This window comes from Gambusia affinis, linkage group LG16, assembly GCF_019740435.1.
Source record: "Gambusia affinis linkage group LG16, SWU_Gaff_1.0, whole genome shotgun sequence".
In the NCBI taxonomy this organism is placed as follows: Eukaryota; Metazoa; Chordata; class Actinopteri; order Cyprinodontiformes; family Poeciliidae; genus Gambusia; species Gambusia affinis.
The window spans coordinates 10,275,223-10,295,773 of record NC_057883.1 but is presented as its reverse complement, the minus strand read 5'-3'; the positions used below and the strand labels follow the sequence as shown (position 1 = coordinate 10,295,773).

The 20,551-nt window shown below is 40.8% G+C and overlaps 2 protein-coding genes and 1 non-coding gene across 6 annotated transcripts in view; all 3 read left to right on the top strand.

Annotated features, from left to right (window-relative positions):
* The first annotated feature begins 231 nt into the window (after positions 1-231).
* On the top strand, positions 232-10,765 carry atg9a (ATG9 autophagy related 9 homolog A (S. cerevisiae)). Its single transcript, XM_044143112.1, has 20 exons — positions 232-438; positions 741-779; positions 1,670-1,817; positions 1,940-1,983; positions 2,076-2,140; positions 2,242-2,391; positions 3,162-3,303; positions 3,461-3,601; positions 3,702-3,822; positions 3,959-4,134; positions 4,222-4,344; positions 5,005-5,192; positions 6,186-6,339; positions 6,484-6,663; positions 6,751-6,963; positions 7,066-7,289; positions 8,152-8,269; positions 8,369-8,633; positions 9,121-9,266; positions 9,358-10,765. Exons 3-20 carry the CDS (start codon positions 1,715-1,717, stop codon positions 9,364-9,366), a joined length of 2,562 nt encoding a protein of 853 aa, XP_043999047.1. The 5' UTR covers positions 232-438; positions 741-779; positions 1,670-1,714; the 3' UTR covers positions 9,367-10,765.
* A 119-nt stretch (positions 10,766-10,884) lies between these two features.
* On the top strand, positions 10,885-10,957 carry trnak-uuu. Its single transcript has one exon. It is a non-coding gene; the product is annotated as a tRNA-Lys (tRNA).
* Positions 10,958-11,756: 799 nt separating this feature from the next.
* Positions 11,757-20,551, top strand: part of pcnt (pericentrin) — a 37,655-nt gene continuing 28,860 nt past the window's right edge. For 2 of the 4 annotated variants that reach the window (XM_044143109.1, XM_044143108.1), the window contains exons 1-8: positions 11,758-11,964; positions 13,627-13,656; positions 16,382-16,558; positions 16,917-17,063; positions 17,975-18,124; positions 18,204-19,072; positions 19,181-19,534; positions 20,025-20,430. In XM_044143109.1, coding sequence (XP_043999044.1) covers positions 11,917-11,964; positions 13,627-13,656; positions 16,382-16,558; positions 16,917-17,063; positions 17,975-18,124; positions 18,204-19,072; positions 19,181-19,534; positions 20,025-20,430 — 2,181 coding nt within the window. In that variant the 5' untranslated portion in view covers positions 11,758-11,916. Of the gene's footprint in view, positions 11,965-13,626; positions 13,657-16,381; positions 16,559-16,916; positions 17,064-17,974; positions 18,125-18,203; positions 19,073-19,180; positions 19,535-20,024; positions 20,431-20,551 lie in introns of all 4 variants that reach the window. The other 2 variants (XM_044143111.1, XM_044143110.1) reach the window with 2 other exon arrangements.

Here is a 20,551-nt window from a genome sequence, read left to right as displayed (position 1 = left end):
GATTAAATATTTTATTAAATTAGACTTATAATTTCAACATCAGCTTTCTTCCTTACAATTACAACATTGTAATAATGCCTAATAAACATGTGGTGGCGCTAAATAGTCATAAAAAATCATTTAAATCAGCGCAAAGGGCGAGGAACCACACAGGGCCCGTCTTTGTAGAATTTTTATTGGCCACTCTAGGTTTTGCGTCAGAGATACCCTTTTCTGATTGGACAATGTTCTGCCCGTTAGCTGTGACAAACGTCACACTGCTAGGTGTTTCGAAAATGAAACTGGCTTGTGTCTGACTTCTACTGGGAGGAGAGCGAAAACGAAAATCATAAGGAGTCATCGTATAAAAATCTTCTGGAATTTCACATTTAGACTGACTTAGAGGACAGGCGAGCCCCAGGGTTTGGACTTCATGTACCGAGAGGGGATATATTTTTGGTAAGGGAGGCAGGCCTGTGCTGTCAAACACGACAGTCCAATGGTACCTTCGAGTGTTGTTTCACATATATACATAGCATTGTCTGTTATGAGGGTTTTGTAACATTTTAAGTTAATTTAGCTGATAGCTGGTTTGCTTATTGCTATCGATAGCCAGTCTTTATTTCAGCCAGTCTTCTGTTGTCATTTTAACCAGAAATAGACAATTTTAGGGGGGGGGGGAAAAGATTATTCTTCACTTATGTTTACGTTTCTAATTTAAGCTTCGCTCTTTTTTTACTGTACCTGGGAATGTTGACTAGCCTCCTGAGCAGGATGAACCACACTTGGCAGGAATGGATGTAAGTCTGTTTTTGCGTATTTTTCTTACCTCCCTTGAATTTATGAGAGATTTGCCCTGCTCAGTGTGTTCTTGCCACTTCCTGTTAAAGGATGTCGTTATACCTGCATTGAAAACTTCCTAACAGAACATATTGAACCCCCTCTTTACATCACAACATGTGTTAAAATGCTGTTTAAATTAAGACTATTAAAATCTGAATCTTTGTGGGATCCTATCGGTGTTACTGTCAAATGTTTCATTTGGCATTTGATTTGGTTTTTGTTTCGCGTCAATGTTGTTTCTAAGTTAAAATTAAACCACTTTCTATTAACTACCAATTGCAAGTCAGTAAAACGGAATTTCAAAGGATAGTGGCAAATATTTTAAAACGAAAATGTATAACGTGTTATGATAGTTCTTATTTGACATTTTGCCAACTGTAGAGTTAAAAGTTTTATATTTTTTAATTATAATGATGGGTGTGACTGACTTAGCATCCACACCTAGACTTTCTAGGTGTGGATTCATGTACCGAGAGGGGATGAATCCACCTCTATCCACCTCTAGTAATATTTCTGATTACTTTGTGATCAGAAATATTTTTCAAACAGCTAAATCAATCCTTTCTGCTGCTATGAGAGAAATGCTTTACCTCTCTTTCAGTCAGCTGACCAACAGTGTGCAGCAAGAGATAAAGGTGTTTCTCTATGCGCTATAAAAATAAAAAACCTCACACTGGTCTCATTGAAAGGACTTTAAATCTTGTTGCCAGCAGGAATTCTGCTTCCAACTTGCTGTCCCCAAAACAAATGTCTTGCTTCTTTTTAATGGAAGATGTAAACCTCTTCCATTTTATTTGACACTTTTCTTCCTATCTGCACAATCTTTGCCTTCCCTCCATGTCTCCAGGCTGTAGCAGAGGCTGCTTTGTGAGACTGAACTATCTCTACCACCATGGCGCACTTTGAGACCGAGTATCAGCGCCTGGAGGCATCCTACAGCGACTCGCCTCCTGGCGAGGAGAACCTGCTGATGCACGTGCCTGAGGGAAGCAAATGTATGAGACAAATTGCCCCCCTCTATCCCCAAAAGCGATTAATTGAACATATAACACACAGCAACTGTTATTCATGTTGCGGAACTTATTTTTTTTATTAGTTTGAAATTCTTCTCTTCCAGCTCAGTGGCACCACATAGAAAACCTGGACTTGTTTTTTCAAAGAATATCCTTTTGGTTTTTGAAAACATGTTGAGAATACAAATGTCCATGTATGAGATGCAGCTTCTGATGAAATTTATCCTTAATCTTCTTCACGTCTATAATCTGCACCAGAAGAATGGATTCACCTGCATGCTGTTGGGAGAGATCTTTGAGCTGGTGTATGTATCCGATCCATTAAACCAAGTCTTACTTGTAGTATTTAATGTGTCTCAGATATTATTTCTTTATGTCCACATCTTTGTTACCTCTCTCTCTGCAGACAGCTGCTGTTTGTGGTTGGTTTCACAGTTTTTCTGGCTAACTGTGTGGATTATGATGTCCTCTTTGCCAACAAGTTTGTAAATCACACAGATTCATCTAAAGTCACCTTACCAGACGCAATCCTCCCAATGGATGTCTGCAGTGCCCAGTGAGTACCGTGTCTGAATTACACTAGTAAGTTTAGAGTATTTTGCAAAAGCATTTAGACAGCTTGGAACCTCTCCACATTTTGCCACGCTACAACCAAAAACATCAACGGGTTTCAAAAATATTTAACTACTAATCATCTGAAAAGTTGGCCATGCTTTTACCCAAACACATCTAGTTGGTGGCAGCATCATGCTGTGGAATGCTTCTCTTCAGCAGGGAGAGGGAGGCCTTTTTGAAGTTAATGGGAAGATGGATGGATGGAATAAATACAGGCCAGTCATGGAAGTGTGTCCAAAGTCTGGCATAGGGGCCTTTTGTGACCCTTGAAATGATGTTGTGGGATCCGCAAAGACTATTGAAAAAGGGTCCAAATTTGACCCACCTGCAAAGGCGTTCGGGGATGACCAGTTGTGAACATTTTCCTTAGCGTGAGACACATTTTTATGAATTGGAAAACGTTAGCTAAAACAAAGTATTCAAAGACACAAATGTTCATGGCTTTCTTTTAACAGGGCAACTTAGTCCAAAGAGAAATAGGCAACAGATTTAGTCTGTAGATATGCAAATACCTTGGACTTCTACTTGCATCCAAATATGGTTGTACAAAGTGTTGGCTCCAGGGAGTAAAGAATCCCAATAAAAGACTTTGAAGTTTCTCGTTGTAATGGGACTTAATGTGGAAAAATTTAAGAGTTATAAATAATTTTCTAGATATAAATATACTTCTTTTTGTCTTCTAATAATAATAGTGGACCTTTTCTCTCTCAGTATCCGAGACAGCGCGTTTGCGATCTTTGTTCTGATCATCTCCGGGGTGTTCTGGTTGCATCGTTTGGTCAAATTCCTCTACAACGTTTGCTGCTACTGGGAGATCAAATCTTTCTACATCAACGCCCTGAAGATGAGCATGGTGAGGCAGGCAATTTGTATTTTCTGTTTGTTGCTTCTCAGTGATGTTAGTCCTTCAAAGGATCGCTGTGTTGACATCAAATACACCCAGCGACGTATATAATGGTTACACACATTAAAGCCTGACCCGTGACATTTATTGTCCTTTTGCGCTTCAGTCTGAGCTCCCATACGCAACGTGGCAGGAAGTTCAGGCCAGGATCATTGAGATCCAGAAGGAGCACCAGATCTGCATTCATAAGAAAGAGCTGACGGAGCTCGACATTTACCACCGAATCCTCCGCTTCAAAAACTACATGGTGTGCACATTTATCACTCATTAATGTAGAAAGCGTTTGTTTTCAAACACAGTCGAAAGCTGTGAGTTCTTCCGAAACATGTCTTCCTTTACTTCTCTAGGTTGCTATGGTGAATAAATCCCTCCTTCCTGTGCGATTTCGGCTTCCTGTACTGGGAGACAGTGTTTTCTACACCCGGGGTCTCAAATACAACTTTGAGCTCATCTTCTTTTGGGGACCAGGTTGCGTGAAGTCTTAATCTTAACATTCATTTCGCATTTATGCATCCGAATTTACCAACATATGGACATGGTTACAAGGTTTTGAATTTCAATTGAAGCTTTTATGTTACTTTCATTTTTTTTTGTTGTTGTTTAGGCTCCCTATTTGAGAATGAGTGGAGTCTGAAGCAAGAGTATAAGAGAGTAGGCAACAGGCTGGAGCTTGCAGATAGGCTGGCATCTCGTATCCTGTGGATTGGGATTGCAAACCTGCTGCTGTGTCCAGTCATCCTGGTGTGGCAGATTCTGTATGCCTTCTTTAGTTACACCGAGGTACAAAGCTAAAACATCCACTTTAGCACACTCTTACAATGGTTAGTTTGTTTTTAATCGTAACAGTTGTTTGTTTTTTGTATGAAGATAATCAAGCGAGAGCCTGGATCTCTGGGGGCAAGATGCTGGTCTCTTTACGGTCGATGTTACCTGCGTCATTTCAACGAGCTGGACCACGAGCTCATGTCCCGCCTCAGTAAAGGCTACAAGGTCAGGTCACCGCCTCACCTCACAAACATCCCAAAAGCAATCCCTGTCCTCTTGTGTACATTTCTTCACAAATCTAATCAAAAATGGAGTAGAAGAAAAAAAAATAATTCTCCGTCTCACATTTGTTTTGATTCTATTGACCCAGAATGCCTTGTGCTATTGCCCGTTTTCTGCTTTTGAAGGGGTTTCAGGAACCTCTTGCATCCACATAAACATTCAAACCACTCCACGGTGCACTTTAATCAAACCGAGACTTAGGTTTTTAGACAGATCAGAGTTGTGCATTCATGTGTCCTCAAACGAACATGTGCTTCTAGACAAACGAACTGGGGTTTGATAAAAGTGGTCTGAACAGGGCTGGTGTGAATGCACCCTCATATTTCAGATGTGTTTCTGCTTCAGCACACCCGATTCAAATGACGCCATTACCTCTTCAGCGTTCCTCCGAGTTCTGTAGAACCCTGATAATCGCTTGTTAATTTAAGTCAGGTGTGCAGCAGCCTGGAAACAATTAAAACATGCAGGACAGTGTGCCCTAGAGAGCTGGAGTGAGAACCAATGCTTTAGAATAAATAAGAGAGTGTCGACTGCAGTTAATAATTAATTCTGTTCTCTTTTCTTCTCGTCCTCTTCTGCCTCCTTTGTTATCTTTACATCCAGGCTGCATCCAAGTACATGAACTGCTTCCTTTCTCCCCTGCTGACAGTCGTTGCCAAGAACGTGGCGTTTTTCGCCGGCTCCCTTCTGGCCGTTCTCATTGCTCTGACCATCTACGACGAGGATGTTCTCGCAGTGGAACATGTCCTCTCATCTATCACGCTGCTTGGAGTCTGCATAACAGTTTGTAGGTAAGAATAAGGAACATGAGCCTGTACATCCACAACACCTGTTTTTACTTGTGTTGTTAGCAATGATTCTGGCATGTACATTGCTTTGCAACATTTATTTATTTATTTTTTTTGAAGCCACAAACCTAAATGCACTGTATTGATGAGCAATAGCTAAATCCAAAATGATAAGAAAATGAGAGAAGCACCCAAGAGGCTTACGTTAACTCTGGAGGAGCTGCAGAGATTCACACGCTTATATGGGCGAATCTGCCCACTGGAAGAATATTACTTGTGCAGTCCACAAATTAGTGTTTGTGACCGAAAAGTAACACTGCACTGCACCCTGAACTCACCGTCAACATTGTGAAACACCTTTTTGTTCCAATGGATTTTCTTCAACAACAAATGAATACAGAATAGAATTAAATAAAAACTGCAATTCTGAAATATAATCCGTTAGAGGGCCAATGGAATGATTTATATTAAATAATATTCTTGTGTTGCTGTGGCCTAGTCAAAGTCCAGGAGCGAAATAAAAATGAGAATTACTTAAATTGATGTCCACTTATTCTCCTTTTCCGGTCTGACTGAGTTTAAGCTTGTTTGCAACATTGCATGGAAATAAATCAGTCTCACTTTTTTAAAGCAATATATAATTTTCCTTCCACTTCTACAATTGTGCACAACTTTTGAGTTTGTTTATCACATAAAATCCCATTAAAATGATTTGGAGTTTTTTGGTTTGTCATGTGGCCAAATGTGAAAAATCCTACAAACCAGCGTACAGATCTTTAGTCTCTGGGTGAATTTGGGGTCCTAATAGGAAAAACAAACTTCTTTTGTATCTACAGTCATATACACCCAAGTATATTTTATGCAAGAGTTTAGTTTTTACTCTTATTTCACTTGTTAGTGGTTAAACTTCACTAATTATCTGCTGGACACTTTATAATTTATGTCCAGTACGTTTGTAACATAGTAATTTTCTTTAACCTGTTTCTCTCTCTTCAGGTCATTTCTTCCTGATAAGCACATGGTGTTTTGTCCTGAACAGCTGCTGCGGGTCATCCTGGCTCACATCCACTACATGCCTGACCACTGGCAGGGCAATGCTCACAGATACGAGACCCGAGACCAGTTCTCCCAGCTCTTCCAGTACAAAGCTGTAAGTGCGAAAACAATATCCAGGCTTAGATGTCAAGTGTCTGAACTCACTGATCCAAAAGTACAATGCAGGTTACACCTTCCCAAGGAAGCTCTGTCTGATGTAATTTAAGTTTTAGTCCACCAACATTTTTCTCACCTGCAGGTGTTTATTCTTGAGGAGCTCCTAAGTCCAGTGGTGACTCCCATCATTCTCATCTTCTGCCTGAGGAGGAAGTCTCTGGAGATCATTGATTTCTTTAGGAATTTCACGGTGGAGGTGATCGGGGTGGGGGACACCTGCTCGTTTGCCCAGATGGACATCAGGCAGCATGGACACCCAGCGGTGAGGCTCATCCTGACAGGCGTCAGAAGCGCTTGCGTCCGAGTCGTGCAACAGCCAATCGATTGGTGTTCGATTTCTACTCCGCAGTGGATGTCGGAGGGAAAGACCGAGGCATCCATCTACCAGCAGGCGGAGGATGGGAAGACGGAGTTATCGCTGATGCACTTCGCCATCACCAACCCACATTGGCAGCCTCCTAGAGAGACGACACACTTCATCAGCCACTTGAAAGAGCGAGTCCACAGGGAGGCTGCGGGAGCCTCCTCTGAAACACATCCGCTCTCCTTGTCAGAGTCTGAAGTAGGGTCATAAACAAAGCGATATCTGTGTGGTCTCACTCTTTGAACTCTCTACAGTTAATTGTTCATTTAATCATTTGCCCTTCTTTTTTCTTACTTGTAGCCAAGAAGTCTTGTTGCAAACATCTTGGCAGGTCCCTCCACACTGGGCTCTGTTCATTTTGCCTGCGACAGTTCTTTAACCAACAATGCAGTTACTGGAATGCCAGGCGAGGCGACGGCCCTGCGCTCTCTCTCGCCGATCAGCAGCAGCCTTCACCTCAGAGGCAGTTTGAGTGCTGCTCATAGAGCGAGTGGCTTTACTGGCAGAGCAATGACAGGGTCTGGGTAAGTAAGCACAATGTTCAAATCGGCCAGAAGTGCTGATGTCTACAGAGCCTCGCAGAAGTATTCACACCCCCTGAACCTTTTTCATATTACAGCCACAAACTCCAATGTATATGAATGGCATGTCATGTGGAAGACCAAGACAAAGTGGAGAATAAATGTAACCTGGAAGTAAAATAATACAGAGTTTTAATTTATTTTAGAAAAAATAAAACTAAGAAGTTTAGTGTGCTTTTGTATTCTGCACAGTTGACTCTGATACCCCAAAATAAAATTTATTGGAGACAGCTCCCTTCAGAATCACATTTTAGTAGTAAATAGTCTGCCAGTATGCAATATAATCTCTATTAAAAAACCATCTGCTCCCTGAGGACTTCAAAGGTTTGTTAAAGAACAAACTGTATCATGATGATCCATTGAACAGAGATTTAAGTATTTTAGAATTGGCAAATAGTGCAGTGAAAAGTGGTTTTGACTAAATTCTGATTTTTATCAGTGACATTTTTTTGAAACTTTATGCAGTACTTTGTGTTGGTCTACCACACAAAATCCCCTAAAAATAAACTGCAGTTTAAGGTTGTAATGTAACAAAATGTAAACCGGTTCGAGAGTTAGGAATGTACAATTTCAGAAAATAATGAAAGGGTGATATTATAGGTAAATATTTTGATGGCAGTGGTGGTTATGATAAACCTTTGTCTGTGTCTCTCTGTGACCTTTAGCAAAATCTTTAAGCCCTATCAAGTAGTTTGAATACTTTGCAAGGTACTGAACTATCTTCCTTTCTGTTGTTCAACAACTTGCCTTTTTGTTCCCTTTTTCTTCTTATTTTATCCCCTTTTCTACTCTCTCTGTTGTTAAGAACTGATGCCCGAACTGTGAGCTCAGGCAGCAGCGCATGGGAGGGTCAGCTCTCTAGTTTAGTCCTGTCAGAGTATGCCTCCACCGAAATGAGCATTCATGCACTTTACATGCATGAGGTAAATCTGTATGCCTGTCCATGTTAAGACAAATTACCAATCCATTTAATGACTATTTCAATCGATATCAACTCGGGTCTTGTTTTGTTTTCCGCTAAGCTTCATAAGCAGCAGTCCCGTGGTGATCTGTCCCGTCACACGTGGCACAGGCAGGAGAGCGACGAAAGCAGCGACAGCATCCCCGATGAAGTGAGGAGCGAGCCGAGCACTCGCTCCCAAAATTTCCCACGCTCGCAAACCTTCCCCGCCACGCTTCCGAGTCCCGGTGCCAGTTCCGCTTCAGCCACCGGCGGCACCAACGCGGGCCAGGATGGGGAAAAGGCACAGAGCAGCAGTCAGAGGCGCCACAGTGGGCCCGCCGCAGGTGTCTGTCACTATCCACTGTTCCTTCAAAAAATATTTTATTTTTTAAAGCCATTGCTCCAAGTTTACTCTTACTGTTGTCAATTGTGTCACTGGAATGAAAGTATTCTGATCTTCAAGCTGCTTGGTCTTCAAGCAGCTTGAAGAAGGTTTAGAAAAAGTGGTCTGCTTGCCGTTTAACCAGAATACCTTTTGGCATTGAAAAGGTAGTCGGTGTGGATCACTTTTAACGCAAAAAATTTTAATCCAGTTGTCAAAAGTTTGCTTTTGGCACTTTCAGATTTGCACACCCAACTTTGTGGTTTGTGGCTAACAAACGGTCATGCATTTTTTTAGTCTCTAATACCCAGAAAGTACAATACTTAATTCTAGTATAAGAGCGGTGGGTCAAGTGATAAAGGTTTAGCTGGCAACGTGGCAGGTTCAATAGAAATAGTTGTCATCTAGTGTTTCTTCTCATCTACCTTCTCTTTAACTTTACTTTCAAGACCATTTTGGTACTGCTGGAAAGGTTGTGAGGACGGCCCGTGTGCCAATGGGTGGCTGGGCAGAGGACGGTAAAGCTTTTTCAAGGCATCACGGGCCTGTACAAGAGGAAACTTCAGAGGATGAGCTGCCTCCTCACATACACAAAGTAAATGCTCTTTGGTTGGCAGAACTTAGTAGTCATTTTGCCTGCATGTTTGTGTTAATAATATATTTGTCCTCTCTCTGTTTCGTTTTAGGTTACATAAGCCATATGAAGAAATACCATTACAGTTAACTGAACATTCATCCTCATCCTTCTGCATACCTGTATATTGGCTTGAAATCTGCAGCAGGGTTGATCACAACCCCTTTAAACTCTTTGGAAGTAAAACCGACTGGATGCTTTGGACTAATAAATACAGCTGGATGTTGTAACATTTTGACTTTTCTGTAGCAGGTGGCATGAAACTGCATTCATCACAGGAGTGACTGCAGGATTAAGTTATTTTCTATAACAAGTCAACGGCAGACTACACTAAGGCTTTTTATGATGTCATATGATTACAAATAAAATTCATTGCCGTTTAACCAGATTATTGCAATGTAGGGAAAAAAAAAATGTAATGACTCAGGACTGTAGGAAGCATCCGATATTAATCCAGACTTGGTTCTTAATTGCTCACTCTTTTCTTAATCTGACAGAATGATTCTCTAAATCAACAACAAAAGTACAGAATGTGCTCAAAATGATTCCAGCAAAACAAGATCTCTTTTTTTTTTTTAAAGATAAAACTGTAACGCCTATAAATGTTCTTGTACTAAATAACAGGAAGATGTGCATTATTTATACCCTGTTCTCTGTATTTCGACTTGCATACAGATAACTGACATACTTTCAACCATATTTTGAATTCTCTCTACATGTCTATTTTTACAATTTAATTTTTCAAAAAAATGTTTAGGACTTTTTCATAAATGTGGTTCAGTTTGAACAGATTGATTCTTGTTAAGATGATTATTTAAACGGAGCAGCAGCCACCTGTGTGAACATATGCACATTTTAGATAATTATATGGTTAGTCCATAATAAAAAAACTGAAACTTATATTTAGAAATTTCTTAGGACTGCAGGTTTTGTTTTGACGTGACCCAAATTTTCTTTTTTGTATTAAGTAGCCCTAAATGCAACTGCATGAGAAGAGTTTAAACAAGAACACTCCCCCTGCACCAAATCTTTACTATTCACAGCATGGCTGTTCTGTCTCCGTATCACTTGGAAAATATGGGAAATGGGAAACTGCACTTTAATAATTTCTTAGGAAATGTATGTTTGGATTGTTTTATATGCTATGTATATTTTAAGTTTTTTTTATGTTTAAATTGATGTGCCATGATGAGTGGCTGCTTTGAATTAAGTATGTGCCTAACTATGAGCACTGGTGTTTAAAACTCCTTAACTTTCACCCTCAAAATGCATACAAATCAGTGGTGTCCATGAGGACACGGTGTCATCATGACAGTCGAGGGGTTAAAGAGAACAATGTAATAATAAGGAACATGTATAGATGCAGGCTAATTGAAGGAATAGTAGCTGATTTCTGTTTTATAGATGCTGTATCATATTTTGTACAGTTGTAAATTAATCCATTAAAGACATGGCAATCACTGTGTGTCTTCTGAAATATTTGTGCATAGCTGATCACTCAAAGCTCATATTACATCAAGCTAACCGAAAAATAAAAGTAAAAGGGCTTTTAGTGTCTTCTCCTGAATGCCTCGTCAGAGCCCGGATAGCTCAGTCGGTAGAGCATCAGACTTTTAATCTGAGGGTCCAGGGTTCAAGTCCCTGTTCGGGCGATAATATTTTTAGTTTTGGCATAAATTATTTATGCATAAATTTAAGTCAGTTTGGATTAGCGGAACATTAATTAGCTTCATTTACATCATTAATTACCTCTTCTCACGTATGCTGTTACACGAGTGCCATTGTCTGAGTAAGAGTAAGTAAGAGTGGAGATGCAGCTGACCCAAACTTAAATGATTCAGAGCCATTTTAAACACACTTGATCTGTTTCCTGGTGTTATTTATTTGATTGGGGTGCTTTCCGACTTCACTCGCATTTAGGAATGGCACCCGCGTACAACGCGTACTACTTCCATTACGTCACACGCCACTGAAGCGCCTTCTAGTTGCAAGAAGGAAAACCAACAAGAAATGAAGACAAAATTTTTTCAAACACTGCCTGTCTGTTGATGCAGAACAGCTGTTTTCAGTGAGCTATGTAATCGATATAATCAAAAATTATCCAATATAGCATTGTTTAATATAAAGTGGCGCTCAAGCAATATTTGACTCTTTCTGCTAAATATGTACAGGTAAGGAACTAAGAGTCATAAAAATTTTAAAGTAACGTGTTTGCATATTCAAACTAAAAAAAAGAGGCAGATTCATAGGCCTTATTGAATGGCTACAAGACCCGTCAATTAAACATTGGTGCCTGTAAAAACCACCGTGATTGGTCAGTTGTATGCTTGTTTTGAGTGACGTATAAGATAGGCGAAGCTTTAGAGGCGAAGTTCATTTGTTAAAAAAAATATTACAATTTGATTGGACCGTTGGTGGACGAAAACTGGTTAAGGGCGGAGTTCAACCGACTTGGCGGCCATACTGAATGTTGTCTATTGACAGTTAGACGTATTGGGCTCCAACATTTTTATTAAACCTAGGGGACGTATCAGATTAAAGAAGTGTAGTGGCTTTTCATTCCGGTGTTAGGACGAATGTCCTGGATTGTTACTGACTGCATTACCAAGCTATGGATGAAGCTGAACGGCAAAAGAAGTTAGAAGTTGGGAGAGCCAAGGTTTGTTGCTAACGTTTGATGCTATCTGTTAGCAAACTCTTTTGTCATAGCTTTGCATCTGATCACAGCTAATTGCGTCCACACCTAAAATTTCTTAGCTTCTCTTGTAGTTTATAAATTCTGCTTGGTAAAGTACTGGCTTTGGCCGTTCAGTTTGGCTTCTGTATTTATGAGTTGGTATTTGCATCAATTAGCTTTCCGCTAGTAAACTGAATCTGCTTGTATATTACTGTAAAAAACCAAGCCCAGTGGTTTAAATTAGTTTAAGGCTGAAAGTGTTAATTCATTGCTACGTTTGAGTTGAATTAAATTAATGGGCATACAGATACTTTGTTGCTATGACGGATCTTTGGAAACTTAGGTCCGATAAAAATGTGCTCGATCTACCTTATTACTTTCAGCAACCTTATAACAGCTTAATGGCTCGTGTTTTTAACTACATAGTCTACAAAAAGAGCTAGTTTCAGTTAACTGAAAAAGTGGCGCTCAGTCAACTAACTACATGTTTTTCACATTTTTTGCTATTAAGGACACGCCTCTTAAATTATTCAATTACCAAAGACCAACCACTTGGAGATAAATTATCAATAAACGGGGCTTATGTTGTTATGCTCTCATCACTTCAGAATATGACTGATGCAGGATTATATTAATGGATGACAGTTCTAATAAACACTGGGCCTGGGTGGGTAGAGGATTAGCTCTTTCTATTGCTTAAGGTGATCAAAGTTGTATTTACTTGTCTAGCTCAGCTAATCTTTTTCTCACATAGAAAGCCTGGGTCAGCAGGTTCGTAGAAAATTACTAAACAAAATGTTTGCACTTCCTGTTCCCAATTTAAAGCATCCTTTTTTGGAACATGCAGTGTCTCAATTTGGGGAGTCTCAAGGTGTCGCTGAAGAGTTTGATCACCTCAGTTATCTTAGCCTGGTTGAACCCAGAAAACCCACCATCCTATGGAATGGATTTTGCAGAACCAGCATTTCACACAAACATAAACAATAAATATAGGGGTACTGACAGCGTTTTGATGACTAATAGTGTAATACTGACGTATTGCATTTGGTTTTGTTTCAGAAAGATGGAACAATAACCAATATACCTTTGTCCTTTCTGTTTTGGATAAGTTATTACAGTGTCCCCTCCTCTCTTTCTGAGATTTTCTAACAAACAAAACTTCATCGATTCTGGGGTCAAAAAGGAGTGATCGTCCATCCAACTGGCCAGACATCCCTTAGCAAAAACCAACATTGTAAACCTTTTATATTGTGGTTTGATATTTTGTCCAGTTTGTTATTTCCCCTCTTTGGTTGTCAGTTTTCTTGACACAAGAGGCATCCACTTAATTGAATGATTATTGTTACCAGGATAGATGTTTGTCACTGGTTTATGAATAATTTGTAGCTACTATGTCTTCAGCAATTAGTTTTTGCATATTACTTATGGGCCAATTCTCATGAATGGTTTGCACTGAAAACTACAAGTTAGATTGGGGGGGGGATGAAAGTGCATTTAACTGGGTCGCTAATTTGGACTACCTAATTAATGTGTTATGCCGTGAGCCACATTGCAGATGATTAGTTTAAAATGCAGCACCACTTTTATTATGAAGCAAAAACCTCCCAAACAACTTCAATGAACTGTTGATATTTCTTATAACAGAATTCATCCAACATGCCTCGAAGCCAATCGGTAAGTATGGAAAGTAGCGACTAGCTGAGACTTTTTACTTCGTGTTGGGAATGATGATTGCTGGTGTATTGCTTTTACTGTTTCCTATGTTATTTTTCTTGTGTGTCAGCCTGTCACTGTATTTCTGTTAAATTACTATTTAAGCAAGGCCTCTTAAAATAACAATCCATTACATAAATTTAAGCTAAAAATGTTGAACATGATTTTTTTTTACTTTTAAGGAAGAAAAGCAACAATTATTCAGTTAGGGGGGTGGGAGGATACCTGCACAATAAGCACACTTGCTTCAAAGCTACTCCTACATTTAGCTGGTCTTTGTTTGAACAATAGCAACATTTAGCAGTTGTTTCCTGACTTATTTTGCTAAATGGTCTGCTGCATTGGAATGATGACCAGGAGGTATAACTAATGGATCTTATATGTTTGTTCAGAAATACAATTGAATTATTTTATACTATTTACCAGAACAGTTGCTTTACCTAATATAATTAGTGACATTTAGTACCATACCTGTTTTGCTAATAAAAAAGTTTCACCTTAAAAGCAGGTTTTCTGTGATAGATTTATAACCAAAAGCCTGAATTTAAAAGTTTTGTTTACTATAGAATTATGTATGGATGAGATTCAGTTCTACGTCTGTGTTGCCCATTACCATTCCTTGTAGCTTGCTGTCATCTTAACATAGTTACTTTACTAATAGAGCGATGACATTGATGACCTGCCTACATCTGTTCTATAATACATATACATTACCTTAATTAATTAGGTCACCTTGTAAAAGAAGAATATTTGCACTGCAGATTTATTATCCTCTTATAGTAGTGAATACATTGGTCATACAAATGTTTATTGTGATGGGCCTTCCTGTTTTGACAGTTATCACTCTTCTGCAACATATAAATACTTTCACTTTCACCTCTGCTCATTAAAAACAAACATAAACTAATAAAAAGATATAAAGATTACTCAGAAAGTCAATCTAAAATAATACTTCAGAATGCATTTGAACGTACACTGCAATTCTTATCCAAGACCATCAGATGGGGCAGTGGGTCCAAAGGATTACAGATTCTTTGTCATGCTTGTGTTTCACACAGGAGATGTTGCTATGGTAATGCTTTGCTGTCAGTTGCTCTGATTTTTCTCATGTCACCACAATGGAAGCGCTCTGTGTGTATGTGTGTGTGCGCAAAGATTGAACACCAATAAGGCCTGGGTTGTGAGAGTGGACTTCCTTTAAGCCAGTTGCACGGCGTGTTTTGGCGTCCGTATTGTTGAAAACCTTTTCCACACCCTGCTTTCATTACAGTAGGCTAGCTGCTTAGTCAGACTCTCAGCGGTGCAGAAGTGGCCTTGGGCTAAACACAACCCATCTAGCTGATGTTTTCCTGAGATTTGACGTTGTGTGGCAGGCGGAAGCACTGAACACAACTAAGGATGGACGGTGGGCAGGCAAGTGATTAATTAAGAGCCTCAAACCAGCTTGCTAGTATTAGAGTAGACATAAAGGATAATGAAGCTGAAGAAACAATCCCAGATTGGACTCTGCCTCCCGCAATCTGGGAGTAGAAAGCAAAACCTACATATGATTTTAGCATGAGCAGAAACCCTGATACGCATGCACATGCTGTGCAGTCATGCATCATGCATGTGACTCATTGCACAGAGCAACAAGTAGGTCTCCAGGGAGCGCGTAATCTCGGATTGAATTGAGCACGCGCACTCCGCCGCTGCTTGCCACACATGGAGCTTTGTCTCCTCCTCTCCGTGTGAATGCTTCTCCCAGTCTCCACCCTCCATCCTTGGTCTAGACGTGTGCCATCATCTTTCCAAGAGTTTGCGGATCCCTGTGCTCCGGATCATGATCTAGGATGGTGGGTTCTGCCGGCTGTCGAGCAACCAGCAGGATATACGGTCTAAACCAGGACCAGAAAACGGCTGACCTGCTATGGAAGGAGTGGGACCTCTGACCCTTCTGCAAGAAAATATGTAAATTGCACAGTTTTCGGCATGGATGGACAGCTCTGACAGGGTTTCTATCAAAGAGGCTACTGCTGGGGTCTGATCCGAGCTGCTGAAGGAAGGGATGGACCATGAAAGAGAGGCAGCAAATAAGAAGGGGAAGGGAAAAGAATCTACAATTAAAAGGAACCAGGAGTTCATATTTTACATGGCTTGATCTGGAATTGTGCCTTCTATTATGGCTTTATAGATTTAGAAGATTTGAAGATGTTTCCTAAAAGTTCTGCTTGAAGAAAATCACTCAGTGCAGTTTCTTTCTTTCTGGTCCTCTGTCCTCTGTTTCGGGTCTGCTGAGGTTATTCTGAGTCATTAAATTCTGCTCATCTCATGGGGGGTCCAGTTCTCTGGAGATTGGAGAATTTTTAGCAAGCTCACGTTATTTTGAACTTGGCTGCCTCGTCAGGTTCCGCTGTTCCCTATTTTGGGTGCGACTTTGGAATTTCTTCTTGCTTCTCGAGCAGTTTCTCACGATGGGTTACTATCACTTTCTATCAACAATTCCTACTCAACTCTTCATACACTTTGTGCGCAAAACCCCTTTGCTCTAATTTGGTTCAAATCTGGACTGGAGATTCCCCTTCCCCTTGCCCCCTCCCTTCCCCCTTCGTATTTGACGCCTGAGTTTCACCATGCTGGTGGTTTGGTGGTGCTCTGTGATCCTGACCTATGTGTCCGTCTACCTGTCACTGTCCTTCCTGCACAGTTTGCTAGTTTCCAAAAGAAGCGGGCGAAAAGCAACAGTGCGGGGGCGGCGAAAAAGACGCAGAAGGGGAAGGGCCAGGCTGACTCGAAGAATGACGGCCAGACGCAAGACCATCGGGTAGAACCCCCTCCGCCGTCGGTCGATACTGCAGCGCTCGAAGGCAAGACCAGCTCAGAGGTAAAGTTGGATAAAGTTCTTCTGTGGATACTGTGCTAATGTGTGTGTATATATATATTTATATTTAAAATATGTCCTGTCTAGTGTCACACGTTTATCCAGTCTCTATTCTTTAACATGTTATTCATGTACACATACACTTTAGAGAACTGGGTCACTAACCATCATGTTGCCTGTAAGGCCTGTTGTCATAGCAACCTGACCAGGATTAACTGAAGCATCATCTGCTTTTTTTTCTTTTCTCCTACTTGTCGTTTTCTCTCTTGTTTCTGTTCAGTTTAGAGTACATTTAATACAGGATATGTGCTGAATGTTTCTTTAAAATTTATTTGTTGTTTTTTCTTTTTTTTTTTTTGAGACTGGCGGCTCAAACCCTGAGAAATCAGAAAACCAGCAGAATGACCAACAAGAGGATCAGTTCTCCACTCCGGAGGGACGCCTCTTTCCTTTGGAGGACCTGAGAGAAGAGGAGCTAGCTGCACTCACTGGGAAAGAGCAGCTCAAGGTATTCAGTAGAAATGGCTAGACATTCAGGATTCCTGGAGTTTGGAGACGTATATTTTCCAGTTCTGGGTACTGTAACCGTGGAAATGGAGAGACAAACTACTGACAAACGTTTGTATATCCCGGCTCCATTCTCCTTCTTTGAAATTTGCTCTTATAATGAAATCCTATTTGACTTATAGATTTGTGCAGAACTCCATCTCCCCTGGCAGATTAAGATCAAACATTTTAATTCGGCCATGGAGTTTGTTTTGACAGCTTATGACGCAGCCTTCGCTGGCTGGACAATATGGCTGAAAAACGCATCACGATATGAGCGTTTAAGATCAGTCGATCAATAATTATCTTTTTTTTTTTTCTGGTGAATAAACCAAAGAGATGACCTTTCCTGTTTTATCCAGATTCCTCTCGAGTTCTTGTTTTCATTTTTTCCCTTCAGTCCACTACGTTTTATTTTTACACAGTTATGAGGCACGGTGGTGAACCCTGAAACAGCTGTTACACGTGTACTCAACAGGTTGTTGCTAGGTAACCAATGAGTGGGTGAGCTAATTGATCCCTCCAATCTTGCTCATATAGTTAATTAAATTATTAGTGTAGTTCTCTAACTGGACCACTCAACAGTATTGTTGCTTCCAGTCAGAAGAGACATAATGATAAAAAAAATTACATCTATACATTCTAAACCTCTTTGAGGACTAATTAATTTTATCTAACTGTAGATGTAACCATTTTTGACATATTCCATTCAGTTTTATGGTTTCTGAAGCCCAGATCTTTCAATGCTACACAAACCCCTGTAGAAATTTTATTTTCCCATCTCTTAATAACTTTTTTTTTTTTTTTTTTTTGAAAGAATGAAAACATTTGTCTAGATTGTTCCTAAAATTGCCTAAATCTCCATGTCTGCAGCTCCTGCAGCAGGCTGTCGAGAAGCGGAATGAAATAATTGCCAAGCTCAGCCACAAGCTGCAAGAAGCCCTCTCGAGTAGAGATCAGATGCAGCTGGAGGCTCAGTGTCTTGCTGGACAGATCCAGGGTATGCAGAAACAGCTCCAGCAGGTGAGTGGAAGCATTTTAGGATTTTTTGTTTTTGTTTTTACGATTCAAAGCTCCATATTGATTGTTTCATTTCATACAGACCAACGTAGAGTTCCAGCGGATTAAAGGTCAGCCTGGGGTCGAAGCCTTTGGTGTTGCGGAGCATCACCACGGCCTCTCTTCTCAACCTACAAACATCAGGCATAAAAAGGCAACATCAGAGGGATCAGAAAATGCAGGCCATAGCTCCCAGCAGAGCCCAGAAGGCCTCAGTGGTGAAGGCGACACTGAGATTGCTAAGGTTTTACACAAGCTGATGTCTGAGCTGGACGAAGAAAGGAAAAACAGCCAACGTATAAGTGCCGAACTAGCAAAGGAGATGGAGAGAAACCGACACGTGCTTTCATTATTGGAGGAGGAGCGAAAAGAAAAGGAGGCGCAACTGCAAAACCTCCAAAACCAGTGCCTTGTCATGCAGCAGTACAAAGAAGAGAAGGAAGAACTGAACAGAGAAGTGTTGGAGCTGAGGCGGAGGCTTCAGAATGAAGGTTCAGAGAGGAGATCTGATTTAGATTCTGCCGACTCTGCTTTCCGTCTCCAGAATCTCGAGGAAGAAAAATGGAGACTGGAGGATGAGATGCAAACGCTCAAAGAGGAGGTTGAGCACGTCAGGCAGCTGCTGGATAAGAGCGAAAGACGACTTCAGCAGAGGGAGAAAGAGGTGGAAGGACTGAAAACTTTTAAGAACCGGGAGAACCACGCCAAAGCTGCCATCACTGCTGAGGAGGTTACGGTAGAGGAAGCCCACCTGGAAAGTGGAGCTGATGGCGAGGATCTGGACGCATCGGTACAAGGAGATATTCTGATGGCGCGGTACCTGTCCTCGGTTCCCCCGGCACATTCACAATCTTCAGTGGTAAATGAAGGTTTTGAACAACCCAGTCTCCTGGATATGTCTGCAGACTGCAGGTAACAGTAGCTTTTGAATTGAAATATGTATTTAAAAAAATAAAATAAAATTTCACGGATTATACGCTGGATGGCGCTAACGTTTCCTCTTTCTTCCTCTCTGTGCAGTTTCGAGCTCAACAGCGACGTTTTTGGTGACCAGCCGCTGCTGTCAATTTCATACCGTGTCTGCGAAGAAAACAAGAACAATCAGAACATCAACAGCACGCAGTACACCGTCTCAGAGGCTGGCGATTCCAGTAGCCAGTTCTGCTCTCGGTGGCTTCGCAGCTCCGGTTCTGGCGGAATGGGCTCAAGTCAACTGTCTGAGCAGCAGTTTGAGAAGACTAACTTGGAAAAACAATTGCTGAGCCAGCAGTGCGGGGAGCTGCGTGAGGAGCTGGCTCAGAAGGAGCGCGACTTGGGTGTGTTAAGGGAGGAAGTCCTCAAGAGTGCAGAGGAACTGGAGGAGGCACGGAGCAGGTAAAGGAAAATAATAGAAAGTTTTATTTCTTTTACCACACGTTTGTAATGTTTACGGACAAATGAGCTGTGGCTTTCAAATCTGGGTTTTGACTGGGTCATTAAAGACGATTTGATCTGGGATGGGAGACATTGTCTAAAGTCAATGCCAAGGAATTTGACTGAAATAATTTCTTTGTACATCTGACTGTATGTTCAGATGGGTTTCATTCTCTAACATTTTTCTTCTCCAGGGTTAAACAGCAAGCATCTTGGCACACCGCACTTTTCAGATTTGAATTAGTTTTTTTTTTTTCTTGTTGTTTTTTTTTTTTTTTTTTTGTAAAAATTGTTTTTCTCCCATTTCAAAAATGATGTGCTTGTTTGAGTTTCTCTGTGACCTAATTCTATTTTTAATTAATTACAGCTGTTTTCAGAGGCAGCCTATGTCTTATTATCTTAAGTTTAAATTTACAACTTGAGCCATTTTTTTTTTTTTTTTTTTGCTCAGGTGGGCTCAGGTGACGGAGGAACTGCAGCAAGCTCTCTGTGAACTTGAAGAAGAGAGGGAGAGAAGGAGACTGGCCGAGGAAGAGATGAAGGACTCCAGGACTGATGAGCAGGAAACCTCTGACTACAGAGACGGAGTCTTAATGGAAGGAAGGGGAAACGAAACTGTGGCAACATCGACGGGACAAGAAGCTGGAAGAACTGCTGAAACATCCCTGATTAGGTTTTCTGTCTCTTCATCGGAAATCGTCGATGAATTTTCAGAAGGAGGAAACGAGGAAACAGAGGAAGAGGTTTCTCTCTTTGCTCCTCAAAATGAGGAGGAACTGCAGGCGACGAAGCCGAGCTCAGATTCTTCCACGGATGTTTCAAAGCAGAGTGACGAGCCCCACATCCTAACATTACAGGTATGTCACGTCAATAAGAGTTCACAGTTCACTGTGAATATGAATATGCTTATGATTTCAAATGAATGCAAATTGCACATTCAGTGATTTTGTTTTCTTTTTGTTCGCTCCCTATCTCAAG

Excerpts from the sequence above, each read along its gene's own strand:
- atg9a (XM_044143112.1), top strand. The coding sequence starts at position 1,715 with ATGGCGCACTTTGAGACCGAGTATCAGCGCCTGGAGGCATCCTACAGC. Across the intron at positions 5,193-6,185 it reads GTCTGCATAACAGTTTGTAG|GTCATTTCTTCCTGATAAGC; the intron begins GTAAGAATAAGG and ends CTCTCTCTTCAG. Across the intron at positions 7,290-8,151 it reads AGAGCAATGACAGGGTCTGG|AACTGATGCCCGAACTGTGA; the intron begins GTAAGTAAGCAC and ends TCTGTTGTTAAG.